The sequence below is a fragment of the Canis lupus genome, chromosome 7 (assembly GCF_003254725.2).
Source record: "Canis lupus dingo isolate Sandy chromosome 7, ASM325472v2, whole genome shotgun sequence".
NCBI classification, from domain to species: Eukaryota; Metazoa; Chordata; class Mammalia; order Carnivora; family Canidae; genus Canis; species Canis lupus.
The window spans coordinates 77,687,557-77,710,829 of NC_064249.1; the positions used below are offsets into that span (position 1 = coordinate 77,687,557).

Here is a 23,273-nt window from a genome sequence, read left to right on the forward strand (position 1 = left end):
TGAAATAACCACCTTGTGCTGAATTCAAAGCTTTGAGATAAATGGAATTGATGAAAAAAAAAAACAAAAAACAAAACAAAAAAAAAACCAAACGTAACCAGTTTCAGGATATCCACATATAGACCTAAATACTGTGTGTGACTTTACCTTATACTATATATTTATAAAAGACCTAGTTGAACATATTTTTAAGAGAAATGTTTAAGTAATTTGATTACTTATAACTTTCTGTTCAAATAAAGAAATCCTTATTATTACTTCAATGTAACAAGTGAGAAAACCAGGGACTTGCATAAGACTTTGTACTTCTATATAAGACAGAAATTCCTGAGAAAAAACTGGTGATATTTATAAACAAGCAAAATATTCAACATGCTAGCTATGGCATTAGAAGTCACATACCTCAGGTATAGAATCTAAAATGCATAACCATGATATTAAATGCTTTATGTAATAACTTTATATGTGTTAAGAAACACCCAACTGTTGTCTTACTTGGGGGAAAAATGACTGTGATATAGATTATATATTTAGTGTTTGCATTGCAAAAATAAATTACACTTACCTTAATTAATGTTGAATGGATTAAGATTTTCCACTAAGTATTACTATTTTTAAGACATACCTAAGCAGCAGAATATACTTCATTATGTCTCATTCTATACTTAAGTTCAGAGCCATTAACTATACTATATATTTAAATATTTATTACTTAGTGTGTTAATTTCCCAACTTAGAGAAGAACTGTATCCTATTCTTTGTATTTGGTTAAAAGAATGGATTTTTTTCCCATTTATTATTTGAGACATTTAAATTGACTAGTCAAAATGCAACAATGAAAACACAGAAGTAGCTAGCACAAGAAATTGAGAATGAAGCACATGGAAATCATGAAGTGCAATGAAGTAGCAAATGATAAGCAGTTAAAAGCAAATAAAAAATTTGGCTACTCTTTTACATCATGGAGGGTAAGAGCTTTCTTCCCAAATCAGAAGCCACCATATAACCTATATGAACACAAAATACACACACACACATATATATATATATATAAAATCCAAAGTAAAAAATATATATATATAGTGTGGGGGGGCATGCAAATTGTCCAGATCAGCCACCTGTGCTTAATTTACGTTAGCCAAGAATCAATGTGTTTAGATTAGATAGCCGCTACTCCATTATAGTTCAACAGATGGAAGCATCTCCAGAAAAGAGACAGTCTCTTTAATATATACTGCCAACTTTTGGAGAATATCAGTGACAAATATGTACCAAAACATTCCTGAGTTTATTTTCCAGACCATTTTTATAAGTTTTTTTTCTTTTTTACATTTACTCCACAAATGTAGGTAAAATAAAAATTTTCAAATGAGTAAAGAAAATAGAAAAAGTTCTTCAGTGGTCAGCCAAAAGTAGTAAGATTGTAAAATATTTATCTGAATTTTTTAAAAGCCCTAATAACAGTGATGCCTGAGACCTACGAATCTAAACACAAATTTAAAAACAGTAGGAAATTAGTTTAGCAACTGGAGGATGCTCAGTAAATATTCATAAAAAGAATAAGATACTAGAACTCTTTGGCTCTTTAAATATGAATTTGTATATAAGGTATGCCAACAATTCCAGAGCATATGAAAGAAAACTCTGGAGGAAAATATTAATGTCAACAACTCATTTCATTTTACATTCGAAAAACAGTTCCTAGGGGTGCCTGGGTGGCTCAGTCAGTAAGCGACTGCCTTTAGCTCAGGTCATGATCTCAGGGTCCTGGGATTGAGCCCCACATCAGGCTCCCTGCTTGGCAGGGATTGAGCCTGCTTCTCCCTCTCTCTGCCTCTTCTCATGCTTGCACTCTCTCTCAAATAAATAAAATCTTTAAAAAACAAAAAAAAAAAAACAGCTTCCAAAGTAAAAAATTCTAATTTGCAAAAATATTTTATTTGGATTAAGTTGGTTTTGAAAATTCACTCATATATTGGGATCCCTGGGTGGCTCAGTGGTTTAGCGCCTGCCTTTCACCCCAGGGCGCGATCCTGGAGCCCCGGGATCGAGTCCCATGTCGGGCTCCTGGCATGGAGCCTGCCTCTCTCTGTCTGTGTCTCTGCCTCTCTCTCTCTATGTCTATCATAAATAAATAAAATCTTTAAAAAAAAAAAAAAGAAAATTCACTCATATATAAAAACTCAATTTAAAAAGGGGTTGATTTCAGAAATCAAATTTAGTTAATGGTTGTTTCACTATTAATCCCTGTCTATTTAACAGCAAGTATCTAAACTTGTTCTACAAGCCCAGAACACATTAATTATACAGTTGACCCTTGAACAAGGCAAGAGAGACCTCCATTCCCAATCAAAAATCTGCAAATAACTTTTGTCTCCAAAAAACTTAACTGCTAATTAAGTCTACTGTTGACTGGGAAACTTACTGATAATATTAACAGTCAACGGACAAATATATATATATATATATAAAGATTTTATTTATTTATTCATGAGAGACACAGAGAGAGAGAGAGACAGAGACAGAGAGAGACACAGACACAAGCAGAGGGAGATGCAGGTTCCATGCAGGGAACCCGACGTGGGACTCGATTCCGGGTCTCCAGGATCAGGCCCTGGGCTGAAGGCGGTGCTAAACCACTGAGCCATCCTGGCTGCCCAACGGACATATATTTTGTATGTTATACTTATCATATATATGTGTGTGTGTGCATATATACTGTATTCTTAAAATAAAGCTAGAATAATATATTTTTTAAGATTTTATTTATTTATTAGAGACACACACACACAAAGACAGAGAGAGAGAATGAGACAGGCAGAGGGAGAAGCAGGCTCCATGCAGGGAGCCCGACTGGGACTTGATCCCAGGTCTCCAGGATCATGCCCTGGGCTGAAGGTGGCACTAAACCGCCAAGCCACCTGGGCTGCCCTAGAATAATATTTTTTTTAAAGAAAAAAAAATTTAAGAAAATCATAAGGAAGAGAAAATGTCCTTTGCACAGAGGACTAGGGAGCAAGGGTGATGGGTGTGTCGGCTCCTCCTATAGCACCATTCTGCTCTCTGGGCACATTCCTTGCTTCAGCTCAGCATCCTGTCCGCCAGCCCTGGGTGCAGACCCTAATCCTCCTGTCAGCATCAGGGGGCAACCTGCAACCCTGTTGTCTCTGGTCCCTAGAGGCTGCTGACAATCTCAGCAGGCCTCCTTGGGCCTTTGTGGGTTCCTGGAGGGCAGATTAGTTGCCTTCCATTTGGTCCTATGAAGACTGGGGTGGACAGTTATAAATAAATGACCTGTAGCTTTTGCTGTCAACTCTTAAATTAAAAAAAAAAAAAATTCCTATTAGTGGATCTGAGCAGTTCAAACTCATGTTGTTTAGGGTCAGGTATATTCTACAACCAAAGCCATTATAACATAGCTGTATTTTTATACTCTCAAACAGCACTCAGAATCATTCATGACTAGCCTCTATCCAGAGGGAGCCCCAGGACACCAAACACAGCTCTTGCCTGACAACTAAGGAGCGGTGGTCCTCTGAAATAGCTGACAGCTCTGAGTCTAATTACTTAAATAACAGAATGCTTTAGAGAATAAGAAACATCAAAACTTTGTCTCTTGAAACTTCTTCTATTCTCTTAAAGCAAAGTTCTGTTTTAGATTTTGACATCACTACTTTAGAAGAGTGTGGATAACTCTAAAAGAAGAAGTGTGGGTAAGAGATAGTGAATGTAAGGATGGGCAGTCACATTTCATAACCACAGGGATGGCATAATGGTTCTTCTATAATCTCTCATAGGCAACAGATTTATTAGTGGAGTTTTAATTTTTTTAAGTGTATGGTTTTCAAATAAGCAGAACATTTTATCTTACTGACCACAGTTTAGAAGAAGCCTTTCAATTTTCTCCTTTAACATGTATGGACAAGCAGATGAATGAAATGCATTTCACAGAAACCACAAAACCCATGTCAGGTGTGAAAGCGTTTTTGTTTTGTTTTGTTTTGTTTTACCTGACAAGTCAAAACTGTAAGACATGCTAAGTGGCCGCATTGCTGAAAAAAGAAAACAAACAATAAAAAAATAATTCAGCTGTTAGGAATATACAGGGAGGACAAAAAAGGGAGGAAGCTTCAAGAAGACCTATAATGGCACATTTCAGATTTTATGGCAGAAGGCAGAGAATAAAAATCTGAAATACAACAAAACTATGAGTCTTAGTTTCAATTATATCACTAAGACTTGAAACGGAGTAACATTAAAAGAAAAAACATAATTTTTTAAACAACATGTTAAGAATGAAAGCATGAAAGATATAAAACATTTTAAAGAAACATAGTATAGGATTTTGGCTTAAATATAACATGATTTTAGGACACAAATTTTTTAAGTTAAAGAATAAATGTGTTCTTAAATGACTTATTTCAGGATGAGAATCTGATGCTACTAAAATAGGTGAAACATTTTATATAAAGTCTCTTTCAGGAATTAGCATCACAATGCATCACTATGCTGCCCATTGCAGGCAGTGTAACCTAGCAGTTGAAGAGAGGCCCCAGGAGCCAGAATGTCTGAATTTGCATCTCAGCTCTGCCACTTAGTAGCACTGTGATTCTGGGAAAGTTACTTAACCTCTCTCTGCTTCAGTTATTTAATCTGTAAAATGGGAAAAATGGTACTTATCTCATGAGATTGTTAATGAAGATTGAATGATCCTACCAAAATAAGGTGCTTGCATATAGCAAACTGCTTCACACACAGTAAAAGCTCAATAAATAGAATTTCTTAAGAATAAATTTATTTCCTGTTGAAATAATGTCTTAAAATTTTTATTATACATGCTAAAAATCATTGAATTGCATTTTATATGGGTGAATTTTATAGTAGATAAATTATGCCTCAATAAAGCTATTTTTTAAAAAAGCTTACTACAAAGATTTGATTAATTTGGGTATTCATGACAGTGAAGAATTAACTTTTTTCACTGCAGCTCAAAACTCTTAATAGTCAATCTATTCTATGACCTAGGCTCAGGGAGGACAGGCAACTCTATGGTCAGAAGAGGACAGACCTTGGATCTATAGTAGGGATGGAAGTACAGGCATAATGGGGAGAATGTCTCCCCCATTCATGTCTTCCAGGTATACTGCCTATAGAGTTCTAACACCTAAATTTAATAGAATGTTAAGTGTCTCTCAATGTTTGTGGCAGATGTTTTTATTTTTATTTTTTTGTGGCAGATGTTTTTAAAGGAATAATTTATACAAAGCAGGCTCCATGCAGGGAGCCCGATGCAGGACTCGATCCTGGGACCCCAGGACCACGCCCCGGGCCAAAGGCAGGCGCCAAACCGCTGAGCCACCCAGGGATCCCCTAAGATGTAACTTTTAAATAAACATTTTACTGTGTTTTAGTTATCGCAGAGAAAAGCAGGAATTTTATACTGAAATAAATAAAAATATTCAAACTGCTATATTTCAATATAAAATTCCTCCACTCACCATTCAAAGAACCCTACATTTCTTGTACACTTTTCTTTTTTTTTTAATTTTTATTTATTTATGATAGTCACACACAGAGAGAGAGAGAGGCAGAGACATAGGCAGAGGGAGAAGCAGGCTCCATGCACCGGGAGCCGATGTGGGATTCGATCCCGGGTCTCCAGAATCGCGCCCTGGGCCAAAGGCAGGTGCTAAACTGCTGCGCCACCCAGAGATCCCTCTTGTACACTTTTCTAGATGTCTCCTGAGGCAAGGGAAACAAGCAAAAACAAACTAATGGGACTACATCAAAATAAAAAGCTTTTGAACAGTGAAGGAAACCATCAACAAAACTAAAAGGCAACCCTACTGAATGGGAGAAGATATTTACAAATGATACAATTAAAAGGGGGTCAATATCCAAAATATATAAAGAACTTACATAGCTCAATGCCCAAAACCCCAAATAATACAATTAAAAATGGGCAGAGGACATCAATAGACATTTTTCCAAAGAAGACATCCAGATGACCAAGAGCTATGTGAAAAGATGCTCAACATTACTCATTATTGGGGAAATACAAATCAAACTCACAATGAGATATCACCTCACACCTGTCAGAATGGCTAAAAACAAAAATATAAGAAACAGCAAGTGTTGGTGAGGACATGGAGAAAAAGGAACCCTTGTGCACTGGTGGTGGGAATGTATACTGTTGCAGCTACTGTGAAAAACTGTATGAAGTTTCCTCAGAAAGTTAAAAAAGAGAATTACGGTATGATCCAGTAATTCTATTACTGGGTATTTATCCAAAGAAAAGGAAAACAGTAATTCAACAAGATACATGTACCTCTATTTTATTGAAGCATTATTTACAATTGCCAAGAAATGGAAGAAGCTCAAGCATCCATTGATTGATGAATGGATAAAGAAGATGTGTGTGTATATATATATACACACATACACACAATGAAATATTGTTCAGCCATAAAAAAGAATGAAATCTTGCCATTTGCAACAACATGTATGGATCTAAATGATATGATGCTAAGTGAAATATGTCGGTTAGAGAAAGACAAGTACCATATGATTTCATTCATATCTGGAATTTAAGAAACTAAACAAATGAACAAAGGACAAAGAGACAAATAGGGACACCTAAGTGGCTCAGTGGTTGAATGTCTCCCTTTGGCTCAGGGCGTGATCCCAGAGTCCCAGGATTGAGTCCTGCATCAGGCTCCCCACAGAGAGCCTGCCTCTCTCTCTGCCTCTGTTCTCTGCCTCTCTCTCTCTCTGTCTCTCATGAATAAACAAAGAGAATAATAAGAAAAGAAATTAAAAAAAAAAAAAAAGACTCTAATGGTTACCAGAGGACAGACAGGTAGGAATGGGTGAAATAGGGGAAGGGGATTAAGAGTACCTTTAACCCGATGGACACTGAGAAATGTATAAAACTGCTGAATCATTATACCTGAAATTAATATAGCACTGTATGTTAATTCTACTTGAATAAAAATAACCCACCTATTTAAAAAACGCCTAAATTTCTGTAAAAGGCATCTGAATCAGCAAATAAAAAGTCAAACTCTCACTCTTTGCACATGACGTGATACTCTATGTAGAAAGCCCAAAAAAGAGATGCCTGAGTGGCTCAGTGGTTGAGCATCTGCCTTCAGCTCAGGTCATGATCCTGGGGTCCTGGGATCGAGTCCCACATTGGGCTCCCTGCATGGAGCCTGCTTCTCCCTCTGCCTAGGTCTCTGCCTCTCTCTGTCTCTCATGAATAAATAAAATCTTAAAAAAAAAAAAAAGAAAACTATAAAACTCTGCTGATAGAAATTTAAAAAGACAGGGATGCCTGGGTGGCTCAGTGGTTGAGCATCTGCCTTTGGCTCAGGGTGTGATCCTGGGGTCCTGGAATCGAGTTCTGCACTGGGCTCCCCACACGGAGCCTGCTTCTCCCTTTGCCTATGTCTCTGCCTCTCTCGCTCTCTGTGTCTCTCAAATAAATAAAATCTTTAAAAAAAAGAAAGAAAGAAAGCCCAAAGACTCCAGCCCCAAATTGCTAGAATCTTACAGGAATTCAGCCAACATGGTATGATATAAAAATCAATGCACAGAAATCAGTTGCATTTCTATACACTAATAATGAGACAGAAGAAAGAAAAATTAAGGATCCCATTTATAATTGCACCAAAACCATAAAGTACCTAAGAATAAACCTAACCAAAGAGGCAAAGGATCTGTACTCAGAACTATAGAACACTCATCCAAGAAAGTGAGGAAGACACAAAGAAATGGAAAAACATCCCATGTTCATGGGCTAGAAGAACAAATATTGTTAAAATGTCTATGCAACCTAGAGCAATCTATACATTCAATGCAATCCCTATCAAAATACCGTCAACTTTCTTCACAGAGCTGGAACAAAAAATCCTAAAATTTGTATGGAATGAGAAAAGACCCCCAATAGCCAAATGAAGGTTGAAAAAGAAAACCAAAGCTGGAGGCATCACAATTCCAGACTTTGAGCTCTATTACAAAGCTGTGATCATCAAGACAGCCTGGTACTGGCACAAAAACAGACACATAGATCAATGGACCAGAATAGAGAACCCATAAATGGACTTTCAACTCTATGATTAACTAATCTTTGATGAGGCAGCAAATGATATCCAATAGAAAAAAGACAGTCTCTTTAACAAATGGTGTTGGGAAAATTGGACAGCCACATGTAGAATAATGAAACTGGACCATTTTCTTACACTATACACAAAAACAGACTCAAACTAGATGAAAGACCTAAATGTGAGACAGGAATCCATCCAAATCCTAAAGGAGAACATAAGCAGCAACCTCTGTAGCCTCGACTGCAGCAACTTCTTTCTAGATAGGTCTCCAAAGGCAAGGGAAACAAAGGCAAAAATGAACTACTGGGACTTCATCAAGATAAAAAGCTTTTGCACAGCAAAAGAAACAATCAACATAACCAAAAGACAACTGACAGAATGGGAGAAGATATTTGCAAATGACACATCAGGTAAAGGGCTAGTATCCAAGATCTATAAAGAACTTATCAAACTCAATATCCAACAAATAATCCAATCATGAAATGGGCAGAAGTCATGAGCAGACATTTCTCCAAAGACATACACATGGCCAACAGACACATGAGAAAATGTTCAACATCATTCGGCATCAGGAAAAGTACAAATCAAAACCACAATGAGATACTACCTCATATTGGTCAGAATGGCTAAAATTTAAGTCAGGAAATGACAGAGGTTGGTGAGGATGTGGAGAAAGGGGAATTCTCCTACACTGTTGGTGGGAATGCAAACTGGCGTAGCCACTCTGGAAAACAGGATGGAGGTTCCTCAAAAAGTTGAAACAGAGCTACTCTTCGACCCAGCAATTGCACTACTAGGTATTTACCCCAAAGACAAATGTAGTGATCCTAAGGGGGCACCTACACCCCAAAGTTTATGGCAGCAATGTCCACAGTAACCAAACTATGGAAAGAGCCCAGATGTCCATCAACAGATGAATAGATAAAGAAGATGTGGTGTACACACACACATGTATATATATACACACACACACACACACACACACACACACACAGGAATACTACTCAGCCATCAAAAAAACCCCAAATCTTGTCATTTGCAATGATGTGGATAGAGCTAGAGGGTATTTGCTGAGTCAATCATATGATCTCACTCATATGTGGAATCTAAGAAACAAAACAGAGGATCACGGGAAGAGAAGAAAAAATAGAACAAGACAAAACCAGGGGGAGACAAACCATAAGAGACTCTTTTTTTTTTTTAAGGATTTATTCATCTGACACAGAGAGAGAGAGAGCGAGCGAGCGCGCACGCACAAGTATGCATGCACACAAGCAGAGGCAGTGGCAGAAGGAGCGGGAGAAGCAGGCCCCCTGTGGAACAGGGAGCCCAAACTGGGGCTTGATCCCAGGACCTTGGGATCATAACCTGAGCTGAAGGCAGGTGCTTAACCAGCTGAGCCACCCAGGTGTCTCCATAAGAGACTCTTAATCATAGGAAACAAATTGGGGGTTGTTGGGAGGAGGGGGTGGGGTAACTGGGGAATGAGCATTAAAGAGGGGACATGATATAATGAGCACTGGTTGTTACATAAGACTGATGAATCACCAAACTCTACCTTTGAAACTAATAATACACTATATGTTAATAAAAAAATTCATAGCAGAAACTTGTAGTTCAATAATCAAGATATTTTGGATGCAGAAATTATGTATTTCAAACAGAAAAGGATTTCATAATTTAGGTGATATTTATTGAAGAAATAAATGTTCTACCTCAAAAAACGCTGACTACAAAAGTGCTATAAATTTAATTTTACTGCTTTTCTCAAGAAAATCTAAACATTTATTAATTATAGTTATTTTAAAGATTTCTATTAAGGAATATTACAATATTATAATATTCCTTAATAGAAGCAAATATCCGGTTTCTGTGGTCCATAATCTGATTATAGTATTTATACATTCATTAGTATGAGGTTTTCAAATAAATATCTGTGACTCATAAAAAAACCCCTGCATTTCTGAATTCAAATACCATTGAATCTAGATTTTCCTATTTATACACAGTAAATAAGATCCAACATATTCTCAAAGCATTTACCACCCTTCTCTAATATCTTCTCATTCTGTTTTTCCCTGATATGTGAATAATCTATCTTTTGAAATAAGACTATTGCATTACAGAGGGCTGCTATTATTTCTTGGAAGATGAGGTTTGGATCTTTTCCAAGCTCTACGTATTACAAAAAGGAGAGAAATCAAGCATAATAGCAATTAAGAAATTTACAGAAAAGATGCCTTTTAAAGGCACAATTTATATTTAAAACCAAAAGTCTCAATTCAGTATGAGATGTTAGGAAACAGAAAATGATGGGACATGAACAAAGACTGGTGCGCAAGAATAGCATTTTCAGGCTTGACAGTAAAAAAAAAAAAAAGACATTCTGTCAAAAAATAGGGAAATAAAACACAATTTAGCCATATTATCAGGATACAAGCGCCTTATGAGTCCTATTTAATGACATGGGAAGATGTTCACATGACATACAATGTTAAGTGAAGAGAACAGAGTATAGTTCTTTTTTATTTTATTTATTTTTTTTTAAATTTTTATTTATTTATGATAGTCACACACACACACAGAGAGAGAGGCAGAGACATAGGCAGAGGGAGAAGCAGGCTCCATGCACCGAGAGCCCGATGTGGGATTCGATCCCGGGTCTCCAGGATTGCGCCCTGGGCCAAAGGCAGGCTAAACCGCTGCGCCACCCAGGGATCCCTTTTTTTTCTTTTTAAACAGAGTATAGTTCTTATCTCCATACTGCACAAGTAGATTTACAGTAGATGCCTCTGGCTTTTGAAATTATGGGTAACATTTCTTTAAACATTTACACATGTCCCCAGTTTCTATAGTGGGATTCTACTCACAATTACATGGAGGGGAAAGGTTATAAAAATATTTAGGGAAACTTGTCCTAAGTGCATTCTGCCAACCTCATCCTAATCAAACTCCCCAAAGCAAAATTGTATAGTAAGAACCAATGTAGATCTGCAGAAATAACAAGCCCAAATACCTAACTTTCCAATAAGATACAAGATCAGTTTGAATGCAGAATTGTAGAAGACTCTCACTTTCTATAACAGCTCGATCATGATTGTTGTGAATCACCAATTTATAAGGTTAAAATAAAAAATAGTAAGATATGCTCAAAACATAAAATTGGTATTATTTTTTTAAAGATTTATTTACTTGAGTATGAATGAGAAAGAGAGAATGTGCATACTAGCATGCAAGTGGGGTAAGGTGCAGAGGGAGAGAATATCCAAGTAGACTCTAATGCTGAATTTGGAGCCTGAGATGGGGATCAATCACAGAGGCCATGAGATCAAGACCTGAGCTGCAGTATGGTACTGGCACAAAAACAGACACATAGATCAATGGAACAGAATAGAGAACCCAGAAGTGGACCCTGAACTTTATGGTCAACTAATATTCAATAAAGGAGGAAGGACTATCCATTGGAAGAAAGACAGTCTCTTCAATAAATGGTGCTGGGAAAATTGGACATCCACATGCAGAAGAATGAAACTAGACCACTCTCTTACACCAGACACAAAGATAAACTCAAAATGGATGAAAGATCTAAATGTGAGACAAGATTCCATCAAAATCCTAGAGAAGAACACAGGCAACACCCTTTTTGAACTCGGCCACAGTAACTTCTTGCAAGATACATCCACGAAGGCAAAAGAAACAAAAGCAAAAATGAACTATTGGGACTTCATCAAGATAAGAAGCTTTTGCACAGCAAAGGATACAGTCAACAAAACTAAAAGACAACCTACAGAATGGGAGAAGATATTTGCAAATGACGTTATCAGATACAGGGCTAGTTTCTAAGATCTATAAAGAACTTATTAAACTCAACACCAAAGAAACAAACAATCCAATCATGAAATGGGCAAAAGACATGAACAGAAATCTCACAGAGGAAGACATAGACATGGCCAACATGCACATGAGAAAATGCTCTGCATCACTTGCCATCAGGGAAATACAAATCAAAACCACAATGAGATACCACCTCACACCAGTGAGAATGGGGAACATTAACAAGGCAGGAAACCACAAATGTTGGAGAGGATGAGGAGAAAAGGGAACCCTCCTGCACTGTTGGTGGGAATGTGAACTGGTGCAGCCACTCTGGAAAACTGTGTGGAGGTTCCTCAAAGACTTAAAAATAGACCTGCCCTACGACCCAGCAATGCACTGCTGGGGATTTACCCCAAAGATACAGATGCAATGAAACGCCAGGACACCTGCACCCCGATGTTTATAGCAGCAATGGCCACGATAGCCAAACTGTGGAAGGAGCCTCGGTGTCCATCGAAAGATGAATGGATAAAGACGTGGTTTATGTATACAATGGAATATTACTCAGCCATTAGAAATGACAAATACCCACCATTTGCTTCAACGTGGATGGAACTGGAGGGTATTATGCTGAGTGAAGTAAGTCAGTCGAAGGACAAACATTATATGTTCTCATTCATGTGGGGAATATAAATAATAGTGAAAGGGAATAGAAGGGAAGGGAGAAGAAATGTGTGGGAAATATCAGAAAGGGAGACAGAACATAAAGACTCCTAACTCTGGGAAACGAACTAGGGGTGGTAGAAGGGGAGGAGGGCGGGGGGTGGGAGTGAATGGGTGACGGGCACTGGGGGTTATTCTGTATGTTGGTAAATTGAACACCAATAAAAAAAAAAAAAAATGAGCCCCTGAATCAGCATTAGTTATTGAACTAAATGTTTTGATGAGGGCTTCTATTGACATTTGTTGTGGTCTATTAAAAATTCCTTGTGGGGGATCCCTGGGTGGCGCAGCGGTTTAGTGCCTGCCTTTGGCCCAGGGCGCGATCCTGGAGACCCGGGATCGAATCCCACATCGGGCTCCCGGTGCATGGAGCCTGCTTCTCCCTCTGCCTGTGTCTCTGCGCCCTCTCTCTCTCTCTCTCTCTCTGTGACTATCATAAATAAATAAAAATTAAAAAAAAAAAAAAAAAGATCTGAGCTGAAACCAAGAGTTGGTTCCTTAACTGACTGAGCCACTGAGGGGCCCTTGATATTTAATTGTTCTAAAGTAGGTTTCCTGTTATTTAACATCTAACTTGTTTAAAATGAAAGAGAAGAACATATATGTGACAAAGGCTTGCAACGATCCTTCCAAGCAATCAAAGTGGCCCCAACACTCACAGGGACTGCTAGTCTCTCCCTCAAATGACCTCGCCAATGTCTTGTGACTTGCTGTTAATGGTCTTGTAGTATGAACATGCATGACACTCCAGTCATTCTTTTGTAAGCATTCGTGGGCAGGCATTATGCCTTGTTCATCTCTATATCCCAGGAGATGGCATGGTTGTTTAATAGAAAGTAAAGGTTAAAAAAAAACTATTAGAAAAGTGAAGGAACTATATGTCAAATACCATCCATGTCATACAAGCACATTATGCCTATATTGCTCCTTTCTCTAGTCTTTTTGGTACTTCCACTGAGGTTGACAATCCCTTAGCCTAATTACTCTGTGCTCCTGTAAATCATGAAGCTTGCTTTTCTCATGGTAATAGATTTGTTTTGCCTCATGGTTTTATTGAAATCTTTTCTATTATCCCCACTGTTTCTTCTCAAGGTATGCTAATTTAAAAGAAATCCAGTCTTAAGCTAGCTTCCCATAATACCATTTCCTTATTTTTCCACAGTGGTTCTTACTCTTTTGAGGCTGTGTACTGTTTTTGGAAACTAAGGAAAAATATGGATCCTCTCTCCAGAAAAATGCACATTCATACATTTTATGAAGTAAGCACATTTTTTTTTATATTTCGGGGACTCTCAGACTCTCGTCAGGCTTGTTCAAGGACTCTCAGAATAAGAACCCTTGGTGCACATGGCTTGGATGTTTTAGTTCATTATTATATAAATGCTCACATGGATTTGTCACTTAGCATGCTTTCAACATTTTTATTTTTTTAAAAAAGACTTGATTTATTTATCCATGAGACCCCAGAGAGAAGGCAGAGACATAGGCAGAGGGAGTAGCAGGCTCCTCGCAGGGAGCCCAATGTGGGACCCGGTCCCAGAACTCTGGGATCACACCCTGAGCCAAAGGCAGACTCCCAACTGCTGAGTCATCCAGGTGTCCCTCAACATTTTTAAAAGACAACACTTGCTGCCATAAAAATTGGACCCCTGTCCAGCACTGACTCAACTTTCTCTCTCTCAGTAGCTTTGTAACTGGAAGGTACATTCAATTATTTCAGCACCTATGGGTGCACTTCTACAACAATGAACAAGACAGATGTGGGTCCTGCTGGCACGGAGGTCACAAGGTAAAAGAAGGGTCAAGAGTCTAACAAAAGGATATCAACATGACATGACTCAAGATTTTGAGGCTAGAAGCAGAGACAGCAGTCAAAGCTGATGTGATAAACTAGATAAGAGAAGATGTCAGGCTGGGTTAGGATGGTGTTGGGCTAAAAATGGGGAAAACTAGAAAGATCCAGAATAAGAAATATCAACAGGGCTTAGCTGTTAGGTGGGAATCTGAGATGATGGTGAAGTTCTGCCTTGAGCACACTGAGATGAGGAAACAGGAGAAGATGGTTTGGGAGAAAACAAATGGCTTCCCCTGTCCTGCTGTAGGCCCTAGCTAGCAGACAGCTGGGGGAATGGGTGTGAGCTCAGAGAGACAGGTGCACAGATGAGGGCTGAAGTAGCCAGAACAAAAATCACAGAGATCGGTGTGGTTGTTCAGAGAGACACAGTGAACCCAGGATAGAAATCTGAAAGACCACGCAGGGTCTAACAGAGGCAGGAAAAGAGATTAGAGGAGAAGACTAGGAGAGTGTGGTTCTTTTCCTGTTCAGATGCCACTACTGTCTATTTTCCTACAGGAAGTTTCTCTGAATTCTTTGGGCATCTTTAATCTTACAAATAAGAGGAAAGTTGTATAAACAAAAATGTTACAAACATTTTAAAATACGGTCTTGCTATAAATCAAAATCAATGTGTGTTTATAGTACACATAACATTAAATAAATATAAAGGAAGCTTGGGAATAAGTGATATCAGATAACAATCAATGCTTTCATCATATAATACTGTATCTTTAAATCCATAATTAAGACAACAGAAACGTGAAGTAAAATTATGTATCATATTTCTAAAACATAAGAGCTTTGTATATGTAATATAATTTATGAAGTATTTTGACCACAATCTTACTTAATTCTTATATAAAAGCCATAATTAAAATGTAGAGGAATTTTTCTCCTTCTGCCAATAAAGAAACCAACACTCAGAGAGGTAAAGGGACTCTCCTAAAACCACAGTCTAGAGAATGACAGAGCAATTCCTTCTAAGCCATGACACTCTCATGTGGTTCAGTATCGTATGGGCAAAGGACTTCCTATTCTGTGAATTTCATGCATAAACTTCAAGTAAGAGTGTGCGTGTATGTGGGAGAGAGAGAGAGACAAAGAGAGAGACAGAAAGGAACAAACACTGCTTTTACTTTTTCTCTGGGCTGGTTGTATAGAGACACTGCTTCAAGTGGCTGAGGCTGGACCAGCAGTGCAGTAAGCAGCTGACTCACCTAATCTGCTGCGTCTAATCTCCTCTGGTGAGACAGGCCGTAGCTTTCTTTCTGCTTTGATTTCTTCTAATATTCTTTCATGGAGGCTCCGTGGTCGTGGTGGAGTGGGTTTCAGTTTTCTGGCTGCAACCTTGGGGGGGAAATAAGGAATGGCTATAGACTTGAATAGTTGTCCTTAAATAATTCTTACTGAAGTCCATTTCTATGGTAAAGTATTATGAAATTGTATTTCACTGATTGTAACACCATTTGATAAATGACTATTTTAAGCAATAGGGAGATTATTGGATTTCATAGTAATTTAGTCATATGTGCTCAATTTTAAGGAGTCAGTTTTGCTAGCAATTAAAATTATGTTCACAATATGCTACCATGGTAGATTATCAATTGAAATGTAAGCTATACCTTATCTATTATTATTTTTTTAAAAACATTTTTGAACAAGTATCACAAAACTTTTAGATTATTAAGTAATCTTTCTACAATTGAAGAAATAAAGGCTCAGGGAGGCTGATTAATTTGCTCAGAGACATGTGGCTACTAAGTAAACTGCATAACTCAGGTTGTTTGGAGTTAAAACATCCTAAGACAGTCTTGTATTGAATAATTTTAAGTATTCTTCTGTGACTAAAGAATACAACTTAGAGTTAGGCTTCATCATTCTGAGAATAAAAGCTTGGTGTAAAAACTACTTCGAGAGCTGAGTTCCAGAGACCATGTCTTAGAGGAGAGTACCTTGTTACGTGACCTCCAACCAAGGGGAACATTTATCTGGTGTAAATCAGATCACATACCGGCTTTAAAGGGGGTCTTGATCTGATGAAGTCCAGGATGATTTCGTGAGCACTTTTTTTTAACCGAGGGGGAATATCACCATTGACCTGAAAAGAGACAAAAAGTACAAGATTCATGTGACTACAGGAAAATCATTACAAGTTTCTGGGTACAGCTATTACTTCAAAATTACTGAAAGTGTGTCCTGGTTCTATCAAAGATGTGTTTCGAATTAATAAAATGGAGAGTAAATAGTTGAGTGATTCAGAGCACAAACAGCTATGTAGAATTGGAGAAAAACAGAAGTTCATAAAATCAATCATTAAGTTCTACCATTTAGGGAAATTATGTATTTCATTCACCTCTTTCTACAAAAAGTTTCTAAAATTATGAATGTGAATGGAATAAATAATACTATGCTTATTAATTACATTATAATTTACAAAGCCTTTTACTTCTTATTTTCATCCTTGTACAAAACCTAAGTAATAGAAAGGACTGGTGTCATGAGTCACATTCTGTAGATAAAACTCAGGCTCATGTCAAGGAGGGTGTCTGCTACATTCATACAATTAGTGAGTACAAGAGTTTTGGTAGAGCCCTCATCTGACTCTGACCCCTGCTCTAATGTACTCTCTTTTTATAGCAATGTGTTAAAAAAGAAATTTTTAAAAGCAATTTAAGAAAACCCCCCAAACCCACCAAAAATAACATTCTAAACCTACTCTAACCACCCCAGAAGGCACATTTTGTCACATTTATTTCCCAATTTTAATATGAAGAAAATAGAACCTGTTAGGCATTTTCTGTCATGTTCCTCACAAAGGATGGATAAAAAAGAAATGTTAACAAATTATAAACTTAATGACAAATTACCTAATACTTCTCAAAATCCAGGAAATTGGTATACTATTTTTATTAATGCACTGTCTGAAAAATCTTTCTCCTCCCTACCTTGGAGACCTAGTCTTCGATTACCCCATCATATTCTAATAGCTTTATAATACCGATTTTGTTGGAGAGAAAAAAAGATAATTTACTTATTCCTCTCACATCAACCGCTGATCTTTTTATTTTGATAGGTTAGATATGTTTCCTTATGCTTCACAACTTGTCATTGGAAATGTCACTTAAATTTTGGAATTACTTTAAATTTGGTAAAACTTTTTAAGTATTTTTTATAAGGATGTATTTCTTTATTTAAGAGAGAAAATGAGAGTGTACAAGGGGGATAAGGGGCAGAGGGAGAGGGAGAAGTAGAATCCCCACTGAGTGAGAAGCCCCATACAGGGCTTGATCCTAGGACCCTGGGATCATCACTTGAACCAAAGGCAGATACTTAACTGACTCAGTCACCCAGGTGCCCCTCAAGTATTTTTGTAAGACTATAAGATTTCAGGGCATGAACTGTTTTCTTGTGTAATCACCAACCTTAAATAGTATTTTAATTGTTCACAAGTCATTAATTGGTTCGTTATTCCTCACTGCAACTGTATGAGTTTTTATTTTTTTTTGTCCGTGTTGCTATTTTGTGTCCTCTGAGATATAATGTTAAATACATATTTTTAAAAAGGGACCTGAAATACTGCTCCCAAGGCCAATCTGCTCCCCAAATGCAACCCCTCCATCTGTGCGCAGGGTGGGTGGCAAGCCTGCTGCGGCCTTCACAGCATCCACTCTCTCTCCTCCCTGGGCCACACCTCCCAGCACTGAATGAGGCCTGGATGGCCCATGGAAAGATTTAAGAGTAAAAGCTGCCTGAACTGCTAGTACTTGGTTTAAGGAGGGCATGTCCGCTAGCTATAGATCTGGAGGCCTAATGTGACATGACAACCTCCTATGGATTTCCTGCTATAAAAGATTTCTTTAAAACTCCTTATGGTGGTATGCCTAAGTGGCTCAGCGGTTAAAGCCTCTGCCTTCAGCTCAGGGCATGATCCTGGGGTCTAGGATCGAGTCCCACATCGGGCTCCCTGTGAGGAGCCTGCTTCTCCTCTACTTATGTCTCTGCCTCTCTGTGGCTCTCATGAATAAATAAATCTTTAAAACAAAACAACTCCTTATTGTTATGGAACAACTTAATCAGACTTTCCTATTACCTTCAGCTCTACTCCTAGAGATTTTTCCCTAGGCTTTTACTTTACTGTTTACTTTCATCACAACAGTAGTTTAGGGAGTTGGTTTAAGTAAGGCCAGGGTTGTAAATTCTGTTCCCCAAACCAGCACACATTACCTTCAGTTTCCACACTAGTCAGAAACCATATCCTGAATCCCAATTACAAAATGTGCATCAGTGCCCCTGAGGTAGGATGGATGTGAGTCAGTGAAAGTCCTTACCAGGAGGGGAAAAAAGTAACTTTGTGCTAATACCATTCTGCTGCTGGCTCAGTGAAATCATTCTCCTATAAATAAACACATATATATTTTTAAAGATTTTATTTATTTATTCATGAGAGACACAGAGAGAAAAAGAGAGGCAGAGACACAGGCAGAGGGAAAAGCAGGCTCCATGCAGGGAACCCGACGCAGGACTCGATCCCGGGTCTCCAGGATCACGTCCTGGGCTAAAGGCGGCACTAAACTGCTGAGCCACCCAGGTTGCCCACAGAACATATACTGAAACAAGCTCTCTGAGCTGCAATGATAAATGATTCCTAGCTGAACACAAATACTAGAGCCACAAGTAAATAAGACATTTATACAATCTGATCTTATTTCTGAGCCTCAATGCCTTAAATAACTTCTAAGTAAAAGATGTTGTTTCTACATCTTTTTATTTTTTAATTAAAAAAATTATTTATTTATTCCTGAGAGATACAGAGAGAGGGAGATACACAGACAGAGGGAGAAGTAAGCTTCCTGTGGGAAGCCCGATGCAGGACTCGATCCCAGGACCAGGATCACGCCCTGAGCCAAAGGCAGACACTCAACCGTTGAGCCATCCAAATGCCCCTACATCTTCATTTTTAAAAGGTGAGTCATTTGAAGCTTTCTGTTAGAATTAAAGCATTTTACTCATTTTGAAAAAATCAAACTGAAATGTTTTACACTTCTATAACTTAATATTCTGAGTAATATCCAGTATGGCTAAGCCACCAATTCCCAACACCAGCATAAACGTACCAGAACCAGTGGATTATTACAGTACAGTTATGTAGCTTAAACATGAGGATTAAATTAAAAACATTTCAGCATAGTGCTTCAGGTACAGATAGACCATGTTTGAAAACTCCTTGTGTTTACTCTTTATAAAAAACATTTGTTTTTAAAGAAATTAGCAAGTGTAATGCCGCAATGTAAGTGCTCTTAATGGGCTCAGAGTTGCTGGGAGTGAATTGCAGTATAATAGAAATCTGTATAAAAATTACTTTAAGTAGGGTGTTTTCTGATCAGTTACTATTGCTTACCATATTGTAAAAAGTTTTATGTATTAATCAGTTAATGTTATTTTGTTTGGGAGTTTTTTTTTTTTTTGAGGGGTTGCCCATTAGTTGCTTCCCCCCCCCCATTAATTGTTTTTTGCTGAAACTATAAATCCCAGCAACAAACTGCTGTGTACAAATAATGTAAAATTTCTTTACAGAGATGTATTCCCCATTTTTGTGGGAAAAAGAAGCCAAGTTTACTTGCATTTGGTTTTTAAAAAAATATTAATAAATGAGTTGTATGCAAAAAAAGAATAAAAAATTTTAATGTCCAGTTTTTAAAGCTTAAATGAATAGTTGAATTTCCACTCTCATTTATCAGGTACATTTATATAAAATAAGGAACTAACCAAAATTTTAGCTGTTTAGACTGAAAACTTTCCACATGAACTTGCTCACACTGGCACTCCCATCTGCCCAGTCCCTTGCACAGGAGCTCAGTACACACTTAAGTGAACTGCATGGATTTGGCCAGAGGACATGAAAAGGAAAACAAGAGTGGCTACCATGAAGCAGAAACATCTATCCATTTGTCTTCACTTACTACCCACAACCTCCAAGTTCAAAAATGTATTATTTATACCTAAATAGACTAGATGCATCACTGAAAATTATCATAAAGAACATATTTATAAAATTACCTATCGTTCTGAAGCTCATGGAATTTTCAACAAACAAAAAGCTTAAATAACTTGAGCCTTGAAAAACGTTTTTTCTACTTTTGTCTTAAGCAAAGCAGAACCACTAATGATGACATAAGATCACAACTAAAGGGATTCCTGGGTGGTGCAGCGGTTTGGCGCCTGCCTTTGGCCCAGGGCGCGATCCTAGAGACCCGGGATCGAATCCCACATTGGCTCCAGGTGCATGGAGCCTGATTCTCCCTCTGCCTGTGTCTCTGCCCCTCTCTCTCTCTCTCTGTGTGTGTGTGACTATCATAAATAAATAAAAATTAAAAACAAAAAAGATCACAACTAAAAATGTACAAAGTTATCATTCATGGATTAATATTGGGCCCAATCAGATTTCCTTTTCCCCCTCCTTCAGCCTTACTGAGGCTGAATTGACAAAGAAAAATTATGCATATTTAAAGTATACAGCATGATTATCTGATATGTGTACAGGCACTGTGAAATGTTTACCACAACCAAGCTAATTAACATATCCATCACCTCACACGGTTACTGGTTTGTGAAGAGAACATTTAAGCTGTATGCTCTTAGCATACTTCAAGGACATACTACAGCATTATTAACTATAGTCACCATGCTGAGTCCCCAGAACTCGTTCGTTTTCTACCTGAAACATGTGACCTTTGACCGACACTTAAGCAATATCTACTTCCCCTATCCCTGAACCCTTGTCAACCTACTGCCCTGCTCTCAGCTTCCATGAGTTTGACTTCTTATAATTCCACACATAAGCGAGATCATATACTATCTGTCTTGGTAGGCTCAGCTTACTTCACCTAGCATGAAGTCCTCCAGGTTCTTCTATGTTATTGCGAATGGCAGGATTTCCTTCTGTTTTATGACTAAATACTATTGCTGTAGATGTATATGCATTTTCTTTATCCACTCATCTGATGACGTTTAAGCTGCTTCCATAACGTGGCTATTGTGAATAATGCTGTAATACACATGGGCGTGCAGGATCTCTTGGAGATCCTGATTTCATTTCCTTGAGGTGTTGACCTAGTCTGTTTGCCTAAATATTTAGCCTCTCCTCCTTCATGTTTAGTTACAGTACTGAGGTGGAAAGCACACTGTGTATCCAGTCTCCATCTTATTGGACTTTATTTTATAACCAGGTTATTCAGCACAGTGTTTTTCTGTGCTCTAAGCTTCTTAGAAAACTAAGTAAAAATCTGTTTTCTACTGCTTCTTAAAATTTTATAGAAAACTGGTTGTCTCACTTTTCAAAACCAGTATCTTGCTATATGTATGTGTGTGTGTGTATATATATATACATATACATGATATATATATATATATATGCCCAAAATGCAACTGAGTTGATGGCAGAACTGAGATTCAAACATAGTTACCCTATTTCCAGAGTCACTGCTCTTAAGCACAATGTACACACCTGTCCTATTTAAAGAAATCTCTGCCTACCTCAAGGTCATAAAGATTTTCTCCTATGTTACCTTTCTGAAGTTTTATTGGTTTATGGTTGGAACAGGTCATTGAGAGGATGTGACGACTGGCTGGACTTGGACAACTGGAGGCTCCTTACCCCCCACACCCCATCCTTGGAGTATACATTCCATAACTCTTCCTGTACTACTATGAGCCACAGGCCACAGTTTTCTGTTTTGTTTGTTTGTTTTTCTGTCTATAATGTTCTGCTGTCAACTGGACATTTAAGAAAATATATTGTAAGAACTCTGGATTTTGATCTGTCCTCAGAGGGGATAAATATTGTTTATTTGTTAAATGGCTTCTTTACACTAATTCTGTTAAATCTATTTTCCCTGCCACATGTAGGTTCTAAAGTCTCTGTTCAGTATATATATATTTTTCTTTTTAAAATTCTTTTTATTTTTAAGCTCAGCTTCCTCAGAGTTGATCCTGGGTCAGCAAAGTACTTAGTGATCAGCCAATGATAGGCCAGAAGTAGTACATGAACACAGTGAGCTAGTAAGGCTCCCTCCCTCAGTCATGAGAGTTAAATGTCTGTCCAGTTTTTACTTTCTGGATTCACAAGACCTCTCTATTTGGCCAGGGACAAACAGCTCACCTCTCCAGTCTCTCCCAAGTGGGCCCACCATGAGCATAACCTTTGGGACTCCCAGGAGTAAGTGGGATCCTGGCCAATTTTGGCTCTTGTTTCCTGGGTTATTCTGTTCAATTTCTGCTTGGCCTCCGCCACTACTGAAGCCACATTTAGCCTCCTTAGCTCCCCCTGATTGTCACCAAACTCTCTACTGCTTTTGATAATGACTCTGGGTGTGGACTTTAACACCTACTGTTCCGAATAAAGCCACGTTCTATCCTGGTCAGCTGGGAAGAACTTCTACAATTGGAGCTGGCATCAAATGAGGTAGCACTGCCTAAAATGCCAGACTCCCCTGTTCTGAGATTCAGAATATTTTCCTGAATAGAGGCTTTTCAATGTGTTATACACCCTTTGTTTTGAAACTTTACCACTTTTATCGTAGCTTTTTAGGGTGAAGATTTGCTGAGCAACTCATTCGGGTGTTTGGGAAGTCATTCCTTCTGGTTTTAAATTTTATCAAATGCTTTTTCCTGTTATCTTTTAAGACGAAATTTTCTCCTTTATTCTATTAATGTCTTGAATTATATTCAGATTTCTCTTGTGTTAAAGCCACTTTTACATTTCAAATATCAATTCAGCCATATTACAATAT

General features: G+C 37.9%; 1 protein-coding gene and 1 long non-coding RNA gene across 16 annotated transcripts in view; one reads left to right on the forward strand and one right to left on the reverse strand.

Moving 5' to 3' along the window:
• LOC112648106 (centrosomal protein of 76 kDa) overlaps window positions 1-23,273 on the reverse strand; it is a 233,806-nt gene that overhangs the window by 29,917 nt on the left and 180,616 nt on the right. For 10 of the 15 annotated variants that reach the window (XM_049111871.1, XM_049111873.1, XM_049111876.1 and 7 more), the window contains 3 exons: window positions 16,496-16,582; window positions 15,702-15,831; window positions 4,011-4,052 (listed from right to left, as the gene is read on the reverse strand). In XM_049111871.1, coding sequence (XP_048967828.1) covers window positions 4,011-4,052; window positions 15,702-15,831; window positions 16,496-16,582 — 259 coding nt within the window. The remainder of the gene's footprint in view (window positions 1-4,010; window positions 4,053-15,701; window positions 15,832-16,495; window positions 16,583-23,273) is intronic. The other 5 variants (XM_049111872.1, XM_049111875.1, XM_049111877.1 and 2 more) reach the window with 1 other exon arrangement.
• On the forward strand, window positions 3,689-20,827 carry LOC118355283 (uncharacterized). The gene is made up of 5 exons (XR_004817416.2): window positions 3,689-3,713; window positions 13,810-13,906; window positions 14,331-14,436; window positions 19,296-19,448; window positions 20,322-20,827. It is a non-coding gene; the product is annotated as an uncharacterized LOC118355283 (long non-coding RNA).